This window comes from Platalea leucorodia (genome assembly GCF_965183815.1).
Source record: "Platalea leucorodia genome assembly, chromosome: Z".
NCBI classification, from domain to species: Eukaryota; Metazoa; Chordata; class Aves; order Pelecaniformes; family Threskiornithidae; genus Platalea; species Platalea leucorodia.
The window spans coordinates 11,420,318-11,435,569 of record NC_138858.1 but is presented as its reverse complement, the minus strand read 5'-3'; the positions used below and the strand labels follow the sequence as shown (position 1 = coordinate 11,435,569).

Below are 15,252 nucleotides of genomic sequence, written 5' to 3'. Positions count from 1 at the left end.
GCAGCTGGGGAGAGGTTTGCACCAGTGGTTGGCAGGAGGTTTGCACCACCATTCAGGGAAAGGTTTGCGCCAGCATTCAGAGGTTTGCACCAGCATTTGGGGGGTTCAGGAAGGTGTTTGCACCAGCATTTGGTGAGATGTTTGCACAAGCATTCAGGGGAGATCTGCACCAGCATTTGGGTGGTGAGGAGGTTTGTGCCAGCATTCAGGGATAGGTTTGCACCGGCATTTAGGAGGGTGGTTTGCAGGCCAAGGAGGCTTTCTGGGGACGGGGTCTCTGAGGTCACCAGTCTCGGAGGGGCAGGTGACAGCTGAGAGATGCCAGGGCAGCACCCTGCCCATTCCCTCACCGCATCCGCCCGCTTCTGCCCAGACCTGGAGGCTGCCCACGCGGAGACACAGCTAGCTGGGGCACGCTCTGCGTGCGGGCGCTCGCTGGGGACCTGCAGCTGTGGCAGAGCATGCATGCCGGGCAGCTGGTGCCGCGGCGGTGACAGCACAGCCCTGCGGGATGAGGGCCAGCCTGGCCACCAGCGGCCCTCGTTAGCCAGCTCCCGGGGGACACCAGCCAGCTGCGAGCCCTGGCAGGGGTGCCAGGCTGCGGCAGGGGGTGGCAGGGTAGGCTGGGGCCGGGAAAGCCACCTGCGCCGTGTCCCCAGGGGAAGGGGTGGGTGCAGAACGGGGCTGGATCAGGGTCCAGGGAGTTCTGCCCTCCCAGCTTGGATCTTGCGGGGTGCTCAGAGCGTGGGTTTGGGGTGCTGGCAGCGGTTGCTTCACCCCCAGTGTCCCCAGGACCTGTGCTCTGTCCCAGCTCGCTCTCCAGCTCCAGCAGCTGGAGCAACAACACAGCAATTAAAACCATCTTCCCAGGCAAGGGATTCCCTGGGGCTTCCCTCCACAGGCAGAGCCCAGGGCATCACCCACCTGTAGCATCCCAGCTTCGGGCACACAAACTGCCCGCCAGCTCCTTCTTCCTCTGGGTGCCCATCCTTTTCCTCAAGGCGATGGGTGCCTCTCCCGGGAGCTCTTAGATCTAATCCCGCTTCCAGGGCCTGAAACGCTTACTGCTCCCCAGGCTGGATTTTCTCCGGGGGGCCAGCTGGACACAACCGCTGTGGTCTGGACCCAACGGCAGCCGTGGAAATATCCAAGTCCAGCTTTTAGCAGCAAGCTCTGCATCCCCGCAGACCCTAGGGGTGCTTCCAGGGCAGCTTCCCCCTCCTAATTCCCTCCCAGATCCGCTTCTCAAGCCCTGTTTCCCTCCCAGCTGCAGCACAGGGACCGTGCAAGAAAAGCCCCCCCAGGTAGGCGAGGCCCCTTTGCCACCAGCAAAAGCTGCAGCTTCCCCTGGGAGCTCCCTGGATGTGGCTAGCACTGGAGGAGCCCCCAGCCGCGGGGACCCCTCTCCAATCGCCCCCACCCCCAAGGGATCCTTGTTGTCTCTGTGGGGATATTTCGGGTTTCCCAGCACCACTGCAAACAGCCTGTTCCCAGCATCCAGCCGTCTCCTGTGCCCAGTGCTCTGTTTGCAGCCTCCAGTGCCTCCACAGGCAAGGAGCACCCTCATCCCAGTGGATGGGTGTCCCTCCCGCTGCAGGAGCCGGGCCGGTTGTGGGGCCAGCCAGGCACACTCCCCACTGTCTGCTCTCCTGGCCGAGATGTGGGGCACCCTGAGTTTGCAGGGTCCTGGGTGCACCCTCTGCCTTCCCTCCATTGCAGCTGCAGGACACATTGGGGACACAAGGCCAAGCCTGCCTGATGGGACAGGGACCTGAAGCCGGGGTAGGGTGTTAAACACAGGAGGCAGCTGTGGGGTGCCCAGAAATCCCTGGGGAGAAGCCAGAAGCCCCGTAAGCGCGCCGGCCAGAGGCTAGTTGGACACAGCTGTTTAATGGACGCTTCTTGGTACAGAGCGGGTGTAGCGACACACAGACCCCTGGCCGCCTCCTTGCCATGGCCATGGCACCGGCCCCGTCTGGGACCTGGCACCTAAAACATCCCCATTGGCCTGGCATGCCAGGGCGGTAGAGGAAGGTGTCGCGGTGTGCCTCCCGGTCTTGCAGCGGGGAGAATCCCTGGAGAGGGTCCCTGGCTGGGGTAGGGGGGCTGAGCGGGACAGTGCCCCCATCGCAGCGGGGGGGTGGAGGGGAGGGAGCCATCGGGCTGCTGCAGGTGCACCTCTGGTCTGTGCACGCCATGGGGCACCCCGGCTGAGCCGGGGCACGCCAGGCGGGGAGAGGCTGAGGGCACCGTGGGGACGGGATTGGAGGCTGCTGGGGCTGCCGCGGGACCTGGGCATCCCCCCATCTGGCGTGTGTGGGGTTCGGTTTCTGGGGGTCCCTGCGCCTTCAACTGTGGGCTGAGCGCATCCGTCCACCTTAGGGCCACTGGGCATTGACCCTGCCCAGAAGGTGCCTCATCCCTGCAGCTGACACCCTGGGGGGCTCTGGGCTCTGCCTCCTCTTCCTCGCCCCAAGCACTAATGCCCCCAGTGAGGCGAGAATGCCTGCTCACTGCGCTGGGAAGGGAGTGGGAGCGAGCGGGGCTGGGGCAGGACTGGAATGCTGAGCAGGGGGAGAGCATCCTGTGGGACCAGGGGGACAGGAGGGGACGGGGATGCAGGGGAGCACTCCTGTACATCCGAGCTCGCCCTCCCACCCCCCCGGTGCTTTCTGTTCCTGGTGCTCCTTCCCACACCGTTGCTGTCGGCATTAAATGGTTGGTCCCCAGCAGGGCAGGGCTGAGCTGCGCTGCCAAACACTCTCCCAGACACAGCCACGAGCTGTGGGTGCAAGGATGGACCTTGCAGGGGGTCCAGCCCCTGTTGGAGCGCAGCTGGGATGTGAAAGAGGCCAAGCGGTGGTCAGCCCTGTCCTCCCCCCTGAGGATTTGCCATGCCGATGGGCTGAGCCGGCGCTTGCTGCAGACCCCCAGCTGCTGCTGCCCCACGGTGCTGCAGGAGGCTGGGGGCACACGGCTGCTCCGGGCTCTGCTCTCACCCCGTAACCACCCAGACCTGGCTCCAGGACCAGAGCAAGCCCCACTTCTCCTCGGGGGCAGACCCCGCTCTGTCTGCAGGTCCTTGGGGACAGGTCCCCGGTGGCTCCAGGCGCTGGCGGGCGAGGGGGTGCGGTGGGGCTGGGGATCATGGGGGCAGCCATCGGCGGCCGGCTCTGCCCAGAGGGGAGGGCAGGGCGGGTCTCCGTGGAGGGAGAGGCCTCGCCGCCCAAGATGGCGTCGCTGGGGGCTAAGCCGGGGGCTGCAGGTGGAGGGCGGCGCTGTTGGGGCGGGCGGCCAGGATGTAGGCGACGTTCTCCCGCAGGAAGCCGGGCCAGTCGACGGGCCTGCGGGCAGATGCGGGGCTCACCGGCCGCCCCGACACCGCTGCTCCCCCGGCATCTCCTCCAAAATGGGGGTGTCCCCCACCCCCAAAACTGCCCCTGCCTCACCTGGCCTCCTCCTGCTCCGTGGCCGACGGGGTCTTCTCCTGACTCTTGCCGCTGCCGCTGCTGGCCGGGCTGCTCTCCGACATGGGCCCTACGTGGCTGATGCTGTGGGGAGGAGGAGGAGGGCAATCTTCATCCCCCATCCTTGCACCCCAAATGGTGGCGGGAAGGAAGGGGCAGCCATTTGCATGCCGAGCCCCTTCGGTGGGTGCTGGGGTTGCGGTGGGATCCCCGCCAGGGATGTCACCCCCACCCCGGGGCGGGCATCCCCGTACCTGACGTTGCAGGATGGCGTCTCCTTTTGGTGCTTGCGGAACCAGGCGTGCCGGGCCCGGCGGCACTCGCCCTCCCCGATGAAGCCGTCGTTGTCCTGGTCCAGGGCCAGGAAGGCCGCCCGTGCCCGCTCCCGCTCCTTGGCCGTCAGCAGCCGCAGCAGGGCGTTCTGGGGGGGGCAGAGAGGGGAAGGGGGAACGCTCACCCCCACGGGAACCCGCCCTGCTCCCATCCCCAACGCCGTGTGCATCTGCTGCCCTGGGTGCCAGGCCATGGGTGCCAGCTGTGGGAGCCAGCCCTGGGTGCCACAGCCATGGGTGCCGGCCATGGCAGCCGGACCTGGGTGCCGTGGTCATGGGTGCTGGCCATGGGAGCTGGCCCCAAGTGCCTTGGATACGGCTGATGGCTGTGGTAGCCAGCCACAGGCACTGTGGCCATGAGAGCTGGTCTCAGGTGCTGTGGCCAAGGGAGCTGGCCACAGGTGCCACAGCCGTGGGAGCTGGCCTCAGGTGCCATGGCTGAGGGAGCTGGCCACAGGTGCCGCAGCCATGGGTGCTGGCCATGGAAGCCAGCCCCAGGCGCTGTGGCCATGAGTGCTGGCCATGGGAGCTGGATCTGGGTGCCATGGATATGAGTGATGGCTGTGGTAGCTGGCCATGGGAGCTGGCCTCAGGTGCCATGGCTGAGAGAGCTGGCCACAGGTGCCACAGCCATGGGTGGTGGCCGTGGAAGCCAGCCCCAGGTGCTGTGGCCATGGAAGCCAGCCCCAGGTGCCGTAGCCATGAGGGCTGTTGGCGGGAGCCAGCCCCGGGTGCCGCAGCCGTACCTGCGGCCGTAGTTTCTGCAGCAGCTGGATGGACTCATGGGAGAGGAAGTCGTGCCACTCGATGTGCCCCTTCTTGTCGGGGTCCAGGGCGGAGAACTGCAGGGCTGCCTGCTCCTCCTGCGCCTCGGCCATGGGCTGCTCAAACTGCTGCTTATGCACCAGGTGCTTGTAGTGCAGGAAGTCGTCCAGGGTCAGGCAGGTCTCTGCAGGGGGCAGATCGGCTGCATGGTGCCCGGGGAGGGGGGACCCGCCTCCCCCAACCACCCGGGACCCACCGCAGGGAGAGTCCGCACCTGGAATGATCTTGCAGTGCCGCAGGGTCTCCATCAGGCTGTACATCTCTTCCTCCGTCAGCAGCAGATTGAGGTTGTCCTGGGGTGGGGGGCAGAGAGGAGCCGTGGGGCAAAGGCATGGGGTGATGTGAGCACCTGGCCATGCCATGACACCGGGATCCCTTGGGTGCGGGCACGCAGAGAGGGGCGGTGTGGTGTGTCACCCGGGGTGCCGCAGTGGGGTGGCTTCATGCCCCTGGGCTTCAGGTGCCATTCCAGCTCTGCCACAGCTCCTCGTGCGCCCAGTCATGTCTCCCCACCAAGGTGCTGGCTGCTGGGGTGGGGAGGTGGCGAAAGGCTGCTGTCCCCTCCTCTCCGGTGGCTCCCCATCAGGCCAAGGTGGGGGACAGGAGCTGGGGAGCAGCAGGTCCCCCCTCACCCTGGGACCCTGCTGGGGCACGGCTCCGCGGCGAGCACCCACCACCCAGCAGAAGCCCAGTGTCCCCCACCCCGGGCACTCACGCAGTAGTAGCAGCTCCAGCCTGTCTCGGTGTGCGCCGTCTCCGTCACCTCCACGGCGCTGTCGTTCTGCAGGTAGCCCATGCGGCGCAGGCAACCATCGTGGTACACCCGGCTGCAGACGCGGCAGGGAAAGAGGCTTTCGGCTGTCCATACCTCACAGATCTCGCACATCTCGTCGTTGAGGACCTGGGGAGAGGTGGGCGGCTGCTCAGAGGGGCGGCGTGGGCAGGGGGCTGGCTTCTCAAGGCAGGGGTCAGGGTGGTGCTCGGCAGGTGGGGATGGACGTCGGGGGGCAGAGGGGATGGGAGGGTGGGATTGCGTGGGGCTGGCGTAGGGAAGAGGTGGGCGGTGGGGACATAGTGGGCATAGCTGGTGGGGTTAGAGGAGGGTGGGTGGGTTTGTGGGGGTGAATGGAGGGTGGATGGGTCCGGCTGTAGGGATGGTGGGGTTGTAAATTCTCTGGGGTGCAGCATGGTAGGTGTGGATGGCCAGGCTGAGGGGTCATAGGTTGGCTGGTCTTTAGGGTTGTAGCGTGGCCAGGTGGAAGTGTTGGTCTGTGGGTTGGCTGGTTGTAGGTGTGGATGGATAAGCTGTAAGGCTGCAGGTGGGCCGGGGTGTAGGGTTGTCGGGGTGGATGGGTGGATGTGTAGGGTCATGGGTGTGGATGGGTGGGCTGTAGGATTGCGGGCATGGGTGGATAAGCTGTTGGGTTGTAGATGAGCTGGGCTGTAAGGGTCACAGGTGCAGATGGATGGGTTGAGTTGTAGGCTGGCTGGCTGTAGGCTGACAAACACATAGATCGAATCGTCCTTTTCTCTTCCCCAAAGCTGGAGCGGTCTCTGCCCAGCAGTGACCTCCTCTCCGAGACACCCAGGGGTCCCTCCAGGGCACATTTGACCAGTCGCACCCTCCTCCCTGCATGGCATCTCTGGCTGCTCAGCTCAGCCCCTGGCCCCACTGAGCCGCCTCCATGGAGCTTTGCCATGGCCAGTGGGGGCTGTCACTGCCCGGCGGGCACCGGGAACACTTGCACTCTCCCCTGCGCATCTCCATCCCCGTCCCCATCCCTTCTGCCCCATCCCCGTGCTCCGGCCGCTCGCCTGCTCCCGCTGCTCCAGGCTGATGTCCAGGGGCTCATCATCGTGCAGCTCCCGCTTGGGCCGGATGAAGGCGGGTGGTGTGAACCTGTTGGCTCGGTCAAACTCCTCCGGCTCCACACCCCGGCCATCCCGCAGCCGTTCCCAGGCCGCCTTGCTGGCGCTGCTCTCCTCTGGCTGGGAAGGTCCTGATGCTGCCTCCTCCTCTCCCTCCTGTACCTCCTGCTCCAGCGTCCCGCGGCGTATGCCCCCCGCCTCTGCCCGCCGCCGTGTCGACGGCTGCTCCCGCAGCCCGTCCTTAAAGGCTGACACGGCCAAGCTGACCTTCTGCACCTTCTCCACCGTCTGCCGCCTGGACATCAGCACCCCCATGGCTCTGCAGGGGGAAGGAAGGTACTCAGTGCTAAGGCCTTGGGGTGCAATGCTGCTCCCCACCCCTCCACCATGTCCCTGTCCCCAAAAAGGTGTCCCGATGGCTTTCCCCAGCTGCATGCGGAGCAGCTCAGGGCAGGGAGAAATGGGGGCTCCTTGGCAAGCTGGCGCTGCGGTCATCCATGGTGGCCATGGGGAGGTAGATCTGAAGCCACGTGGAGATCTAGCCATGAAGGGTCTGAGTGTTGGCGGGGGAGCGGAACAGCAATCAGGGAGCTGGTTTGGGGGCACCCTGCCTCCCCCATCCTTGCTCTGTAGACTCCAGCTTGACAAGAAACACATCTGTGCCCTTCCCACACCAGACCAGTAAATCGCAGAGGGACTGGGACCAGCTGTAACCCTGCCCCTTGCACACATCCCATTCTGCCTTGGAGAAAGCCTCTTTGGCCAGCCAAGGGTGAGAGGTGTCCTCCCAGCAGCTCTGCCCAGGGCTGGGGCATTGCAGAGCTGTCCTGGGTCTCTTACCTTCCCTAAATTTCAGTTCATGCCCCAACCTCTCTTGGGATCCCATGCTTGTGTGCATGCGTGCGTGCTGCTGCCTGGATTGCTGGGCATCCTGCAAGGAGCCAGGCGGAGAGGCTGGGCCAGCCATGGGAGGGCTGCGAGGGTGCAGGAGGGAAGGGGAGCAGTGCATGGGTCTGGGGCGCGTGGGTCCCAAGAAGGGGCTTTAGCTGCAGGACAGAGGGAAGATCACCTTAGGGTAACGCAGAGGGCAACGGCAGCAGCAATAGCAGGTCAGGGCTGAAGCTGGGGAGCAGCAGCATTTGGTCTCCAGCGGCGTGGGGCACAGCATCACCCCATGTGGGTCCCGGCAGTGCCCCCCAAGCCCCGCCGGGGCTGAGTGATGGAAGATGCTGCAGCCAAGAGGCGCTCCCAGCTGGTGCCTGGGGACCAGCAGGCAGCACTTGCTGCCTGTGCGCGTGAGGGGAGATGGGAGCAGCCCTCTCCCGCCCCACCAGCCTCGGCAGGGAAGCCCCTCGGTAGCGGGATAATTAGCAGCACTCGCGCGCACGCTGGGATCTCGCAGCCGTGGGAGGACACGGCGCTGCGGGCACTGCTGTGGCAGGGAGCCTGGGCAGGGTGATTACAGCTGCCCCGCGCCAGCGGTGCCGAGCAGAGCGCGCTGGCAGGCGGCAGCTCGCTGCCCTTTGCTCGTACCCGCGTCCACAGATGTCCGGCCCCACGCTCGCGCCCCACGACCCTCAGCCGCGTGGGCTCGGTTCACGCGCGCGCGCGCGGGCGTGCAAACCCAAACACCGCCGCGCGCGCACGCATGTGATTTCCCAGCCTCCCTCCGCCACTGCGGGACCATCTGCGTGCAGATTCCCACGCACGGAGCCAGGTGTGCGACGCATGTGGGCCCCATCCCGCGCACGGGGGTCTCGCTGGTGGGCACGCCTGGACGGGGGTACTTGCACCCATTGGCCTCCATGCCTGGCTTGTGGCTGCTGCCCGGCACGCCGCAGCTCCTGGGGCTTTGCAAAGGTGGGAGCGGGGAAGAGCTGGAGGCACGTGTCCAAGCCACAGCAACAGCATCCCTGCGGCTGTGCCGATGGAGGGGAAGACACTTGAGCGTCTCTGCCTCCTCATCGTGCTGTCACCCCCTGCTCAGGAGGCTTAGGATCCCATCAGCTGTGGGCAGGATCAGCTCTGCTGCTCGGCAGCATTGCAGCTCTGCGTGCAAGCCAGCGAGCTGGGGGCACCGCAGGGAGATCCCCCCCTTTGCAGGTCCCTGCATTGCTGAGCATGGGCCAGATCCTGGCCTCATCCTGCCCAAGGCTTGGGTGGAAGCAGGGAGGAGCCGGCGCAGAGGGGCTGGGCTCATGGATAAGAGCCAAAAGCAGGGCGTGGGCCCCAGCTCTTGGCACACCAGTCCCCCCAGTAGCTGCACTGGTTCTCCTGATCCCCAGTGTGCTGGCAGCATCTCCCTGCAGTGCTGCGGGTCTCTGGATGGCCAAGCCCCAGCCACCCAGCAGGGCAGCAGTGGGGTGGCTGGTGTATGGGCCTGCTGTAATCCCCCCAAACTGAGGTTCCTCTGTGTGTTCACAGTGTGGTTGCCCCCCAGCGCCGTGCCGCTGCCAGAGCATCCCAGCCCATCTCCCTGTTTCTAGTCCTCTCCCAGGGCCACCCCGAGTGTCTCCTGACACAGTCGATGCCACTGGCTGCTGCATGCCTGGAGTCTGGAGGCTGTCACTCTTGCCACAGCTTGTGTCTGTTCTCAGCTCCTCCAGCGCTGCATGGCCGGACCCTGCCTGCACGTCCAGCTCCCTCTCCAGACCCCGCTGCCTTTCTACAGGCCCCAAAGCTCCCCAGATAACCCCAACCTGCTCTGCACTCTCCAGGACCCCCTTTTCCCTATGCCCTGCTTGACCCATTCGTTGTGCGCCGTGGGACATCACCCCCGTGCAGAGCCTGGCCCGGCTGAGGGTCCTGCCAGGCTCAGGGGGGGTCCTCCCTCTCCCAGGGACCCCTGGATGTGGGGAGGGGAGAGGCACCCTCACCCCATAGCAGCCCAGCTACCCGAGCAAGCCCCTGCATCCCCACGCGTCCCTGGGGGGAAGGTGCCTCTGCTGCTGTTTGTGGCCACCCTCCGAGGCGCCCGGCGGTCGGGACCCAGTGCCACCACCCGGCTCATCTCGGCCCGAGGCGCCGGGGCCTCGACCTTGCTGCTGGGTGCCAACGCGGGGGCTATTTTTAGGTCACCCCCGTGGAGGAGCTAAATCTGGGCACGGGACGGAGCTGCCTGCAAACGCCCGGCTCCACCAAGCCCTGCCGGCGCCGGGTGCTGTCGCAGTGGATGGTGGGCACCTTCCCACCCCCTTCTCTTCCCTTGCACCGGCATCCCGCACCCCTGCCTTGTCCCCTGGGCAGCACCCGTTGCCGGCGCTGTTCTGATGGGGATTTGCTCCTTGCTACTTCATCCCTGCAGCAAAACACTGAGCCAGAAAGCACTTCATCCCCCTAGCACCCACGGACTCCTCTTTCCCAGCCTCACGCAGCTCTCTGCATGGGGAAACTGAGTCACGGAGGCAAGGCTGGTGCGGCTATCTTGGAGGGGAGGACGGGGCCACTGGTGGGATGGAGCTGGTGGCCAGCATGGAGGCACCGCGGGAGGAGGAAGCAGGGCAGAGCATCCCGAAGCAGAGCTGCCAGTCCCCGCACGGCTCCAAAAATCTCCTCTACCCCACAGCAGTGGGAGCAGGGAGCACCCGTGGCTCTCGCTGGGGTTACGGGGTGCCAGGTTTGGCTGTGAGGGCGGCGGTGGGTGCGTGGCGGCGGGTGATGCGTGGGTGGGTGTATCACAGCGCGGCGGGGATGTTGTGGTGGCTGGGAGCACAGGATGGATGTGGTGGGGAGCAGTGCGGGGTGGATGTGTTACGGGGTGGATGGGTTAAGAGGTGGATGTGCTACGCAGCACGGGGCGGGTGTTACAGCCCATTGGGGGGTGTGCGGGCTGGGGGTGTTGCAGCGGCTGTGGGCATGGTGTGGGTGGTGGCTTTGGGTGCAGGGATGTTGCAGCAGCTGTGGGGTGGTGGCTGTGGCAGCTGAGGGTGCTGGATGGGTGTGTTTCGGGGGCTGTGGGTGCAGCAGGGCAGGCTGTTGCGCTGCCCGGCGGTGGCATGGGTTGCTGGGATGCGCAGCCATAGGGCCCATAGGGCTGGCCGTTGCCCCCCTGCCGGCCCTTTGCTCAGCCATGCTTGCATGCCCCACTGTGCATCCTCGGTGCAAAGCCCCATGAGCAAACCAAGGGCTGGCGGTCGCTTGGGCTGGTGCACGCCATGAGCAGGGTCCGTGGCACCCCCTGCACCCAGCCTCGAGGGGATGCAGCAGGGGTGTGTGAGGAGCAGGACCCCCTCTCGGGCTCCCTACCGGCGGGGAAGGATGTGCCTGGTCCCCATGGGCTCCCCATGGGCCAGGCCTCCTCCCTGCCTTCACCAGGCTCCTGGTGTTTTTACCCCTCGGTGCTGCGCCTTCCCAGGAGCAGCATTAGGGACCTGGGGGCAGATGGCTGGGGACCTCAGGGCCCATGGCAGCCCGGTCCCAGGGCTCAGTCTGAAGGGCACCGAGGCGGGTTGGGAGGAGCTGCCGTGGCTCTGGCACAGCCCTGCACACCCACCCTGCCGGCTGCTGCCTGCCTGGGGCGAGGGGGGCTGAGCGGCGCAGGCAGAAGGCTCTGCTTGGGGGACTCCACATCCCACCTCCTTGGGCTGGCTGCGGGTGCCCAGAGGGGTCCAGTGGCACCCCCTTGTCCCCTCTCCCTGGCAGATGGCACGTGCTGGGACCATGGCACCGCTGAGGCTGCTGCTGCGAGGTGACCCGGTTGCCACAGGGCAAGGGGGTCCGTGGCTGATGGTAGCCTCCCCACCCTCTGCAGGGCTGCAGGGGCCTGGCAGGGAGGTCTGGGGGGTGGCCAGAGCCCCAGCTGTGCTGCGTCCCCCTCCTGGGGACACCGAGCCAGTGGCTGCTCTCCCTGCCAGATCAGGCTGCCCGTCCTGCCGCGCCATAGCAGATTTTATAGGTGTGTCACACGTTTCCATCTCCCAGAGGGGGATCAAAATGCCGTGACAGCAGAGTCCCTTCCCCTGCAGCAGACGTGGCTCCTGCCCAGCTCCCCACACCTCCTCCTCGTCTCCCACCCCAGCCCCTCTCCCCAGCACCCACATCAAGACCCCCATGCCTGGGCAGAACCCTCCCACCCCATCCTCATCCCTGTTCCCATGTACCCCATCCCAGGAGCCCCGCTCACCCTCCCTGGGACCAGCACCCCGGGGACAGCAAGGGGATCCACCCATGGGTGTTGCGACGTGCAGCCAGCCCACGCTGTGCACCGGGCGAAGCGCCAACAGCGGCAAAAAAGCCACTTACCCGGGTCAGTGTCCGTCTGGGGAGCGTCAGCCCTAGAGAGCGGTCCACACGATGCCCATCGCCGCTGCCTCTGGCCGCAACCCCTTCTCCGCCCGCGGGTGCTCACCGCATCCCGCACCCTGGGTGCAAATCCCCGGCAGGGGATGGAGCGGTGAGGCTGGTACCCGGAGAGCCAGAGCCCTGCGCTTGCTGCCGGAGGATGCAGGAGACAGCGAGATGCTGGGAGCGGATGCCTGTGTCTAGCGCGCACACACGCACACACACACACACGCGCGCACACACGCACACACACACACACACACGGAGGAATCAGGGAGCTTGTGACTGGGGCTGAGCAGATGCAGCCTGGTTTGCTGTCCCTGTACCAATTGCTGCCTGAGCTGTGTTAAACAGCTCTCTGAGACATGAAGCATTTTTTTAACCAGGCTGACGTTGGCTGGGAGATACCAATAAAAGCTTTCCCTGAGTCTCCTCTGGCCCCTGGGGCCGAACCGCCTTTCTTTGAGACAGCCTCAAGGACTATGGAGATGGGGCTGCATCCATGGAGGAGCAAAGATCTCCCCTGCCCGCTGGCCACAGTCTTCCCCGGGCCCAGCCAGGGTCTTCCCCGGACCAGAGCCCCGGCCACAGGCTACCTGCGACCTCTTTAACCCATTGCCTGCCGGTCAGCGTTGCCAGCAGGCTGTCTTCCCCACGCCGCGGTGCAGCGGGGGCACAGTGACTCCAGGCTACGTGCAGCCCTGTGTGCCCGGTGCAATGCACACCAGGGGTTTCGGTTCTCCTGGTCCCCAGGACTGGATGTCACCTGGGTGCACAGGGCAGGGCTGCAGTGGGGCTGGGGTCTTGTGGGGGGTGCGAGGGAGGCGATGGGGCAGGAGGGAGGATGCTGGGCTAGAGAGGAGGGTGCAGCACTAAAGTAGTGCTTCTGAAGGTGGGATATCTGCTCCAAATGCATCCCCAGCTGCCCCACACCAGCCTGGTGGAGACTGTCACTCAGCCCCTCGACACCCTCCTGGGACGGGGTTCCAGCCAGGCCTGGGATTAGTGCTGAAGGCTAAAGCAGAGGGGCCTGGGCAGTGGGGATGGCTGCAGGGCTGCCCTGCCCCTTGGCCAGGTGGGATACAACAGGCCCTCTCCTGGCTAGGGGAGAGGGATGCTCTGCCCAGCCCCCCTGTGCTGTTCCTGCCCCCGGGATGCTGCTGCAGGGGGAATGCCACATCCCAGCCTGACATCCCGGCCATGCCAGCCCCTGTGCCCTCTGTGGTGCAGGGTCTGGCTGGCTCCGTGCAGACCCAGCACCCCACGGAGGAGAGGATGTGTGTGCACGTGTGCAGCGATGCCTGTGTCTGCAGAGGGGCTCAGGAGGCCTTGGCAGAGCAGCGAGTGGTGGGGCACGGATGTCGCCTTTCCCATGCGGAGAGCGTGGGGACCATGGGGTGGGAGGCTGTGGGGTGAAGGACTATTCAAGGGATGAAGCTTGCCAGCTCCTGGGAGATGGGCAGCACCATCCCTGAGGTTTTCTCCATCTCTGAAAAAGCCTGCACTGGGCCCAGCGTCCGATGCCCCAGCAGTGCCCTGCCTCCCCAGGAGCAAGCGGCTGGGGCAGGGCAGCCTCGAGGGTGGTCGCAGCACCGTGTTCGGGGCAGGTTTGCTTCAGCCTGTGCCACACACTGGCACCAGGCTGGTCCCTGGCCCCTGTCCACGCTGGGGTGACTACCAGCACACCTGGAGCTGGTGGCCCGGTCACTCCTCACCTCATACCAGCCCTCCGCTAGACCTGTGGGTGCTGACACTGGTCCCACAATACCAATACCTCCATTACAGATCCTTCCCACTCCCCCACGTCTCAGCCAGGAGTGAGCTGAGCCCGTTCACAGCTCGTATCACCCACAAGCAGAGCCGAGGGCTGGCAAGGGCAGCGTCTGGCCGCTGCGCCAGGACCGGAGCTGGTCTGCAACTCCCTTCCCCGACGGGTGGAGATGTGCAAAGCTGGGCTGCAGACAGGATTTATCTGCTTTCTGCTTGTGGCTGTCAGGTCCTGTCTTGCTTCGCTCCATCAGCCGCGGGAGCCTTGCAGGGAGCCTCCGGTCGCCCTGCCTTAGCCCGGGGTACCTCTCTGTGCTGCGTCCTTCCCCAAGGATGCTTCCCTTTAGGGTGAATCACATTTTGAGTTATTTGGCCTGAGGAGCCAGGTGGAAAGGTGCTGGGATGGATGTGGGGTAGAGAAAGTGGAGGCCAACTGTAAATGGGGCCAGAGGAAAACATCTCCACAGATGAACCCTGGCCCCAGAGGACAGGGGAAAAGGGGAGGCGGTGGAGGAGGAGTGTGCCAGCAGGCTGTGAAAGCTTTAAGTGCCTCTGCGGGGAGAACCCTGCCTTGGCGGCCCGTGGCTGAGTGCAGCGGTTCCTGGAAAAGCAAAGGCAAGGAGGAGCCCCAGCCCTGCTCCTTGCCCAAGCTGCCGAGGGGCTTGGGGGTCCTGCTGCCGTCTGCCCCGGTGCTCTGCAGTCCCTTCTGTAGCATCGCCAGGCTGTACCCCTGCAGCAAGGCTCCATGGATGGGGCTGGCTGAGCCTGGGGGACGGCAGCTCCTCGCCAGCCCTTGGGTGCACCAGGGCCCAGCTGGTGAGTGTGATGTCCCACCGACGGAGAGCTGCAGCCCGGACCCGTTTCTGCAAGGAGCATCCAGCAGCCTCCACCCCGTGCAGGATGCAGGATGCTCTCACACCCTCTGGGGAGAAGGAAGACGTGGTACCCTGCCCTGACACCCCTCTCTGGAAAGCCACAGCATGGCTGGGCACCCGCCGGAGTGGCCGCTACAGCAACAGACTGGGAAAGCTCTTGGAGGAGCCAGCAGCACCGGGCTGCTGGAGGAGGGCTGCAGGGGCGGAGGTGAGAGCTGAGCTGCAGCGGGAATGTGCATTTTCGTCAGCTCCCCACTCTCCCCCCCCCCCCAAAATCTCGCTTGACGCCCGCGTGTAGGTCACTGGCTGCTGCAGCGACGCGGCGTGTGGGCTCACCATCTGCGGCTGCTTCTGGAGCCCGCCGCCTGGGAACGCCGCCCCGTGCCGCCCCGGCTTGTCCCAGCTCCCGCCTGGCCCCTGGCCCTGAAGCCACCACCACCCTGGGGGGCTGCAGGGTGAAGGGTTTGCTCTTTGATTGGGGGGACCTGAAATTTTGGCTTCTGCCAAGAAGCAGGAGCAGCAGCGGTAGGGCGCCTGTGCGAGCCAGCGTTCCCGCCAGTCAGCGGGGGGTGATGGAAAAGAGAACTTGTCAAAATAGCGAGATTTTTTTTTTTTTTTCCAGGAGATTACAAGTTTGGCTGATGGAGATAATAGTGTTGACACGCTGCGGGGAGGGTTCGGAGAGGCATCGGCGCACCTTGTGGCAGCTGGTTCAGGAGGGGAGGATGATGCCAAAATCAGCATGAAATGGGATAAAAACCAGCTGCCTGATGGGCTGCCGTGTAAGACTGCAGGCAGAGAATGGCAGAGCATCGCCCGTCTCCAGGAACAAGCGGT

General features: G+C 65.4%; 1 protein-coding gene across 1 annotated transcript; it reads right to left on the bottom strand.

The window, feature by feature from the left end:
• Positions 1 to 3,247: 3,247 nt before the first annotated feature.
• On the bottom strand, positions 3,248 to 6,808 carry PHF24 (PHD finger protein 24; the record flags this gene model as incomplete). Its single annotated transcript, XM_082335835.1, has 7 exons — positions 3,248 to 3,344; positions 3,450 to 3,551; positions 3,722 to 3,888; positions 4,546 to 4,748; positions 4,839 to 4,917; positions 5,340 to 5,525; positions 6,440 to 6,808. The coding sequence occupies 7 exons, from the start codon at positions 6,806 to 6,808 to the stop codon at positions 3,248 to 3,250; spliced, it is 1,203 nt and encodes a 400-aa protein (XP_082191961.1).
• Positions 6,809 to 15,252: the final 8,444 nt, after the last annotated feature.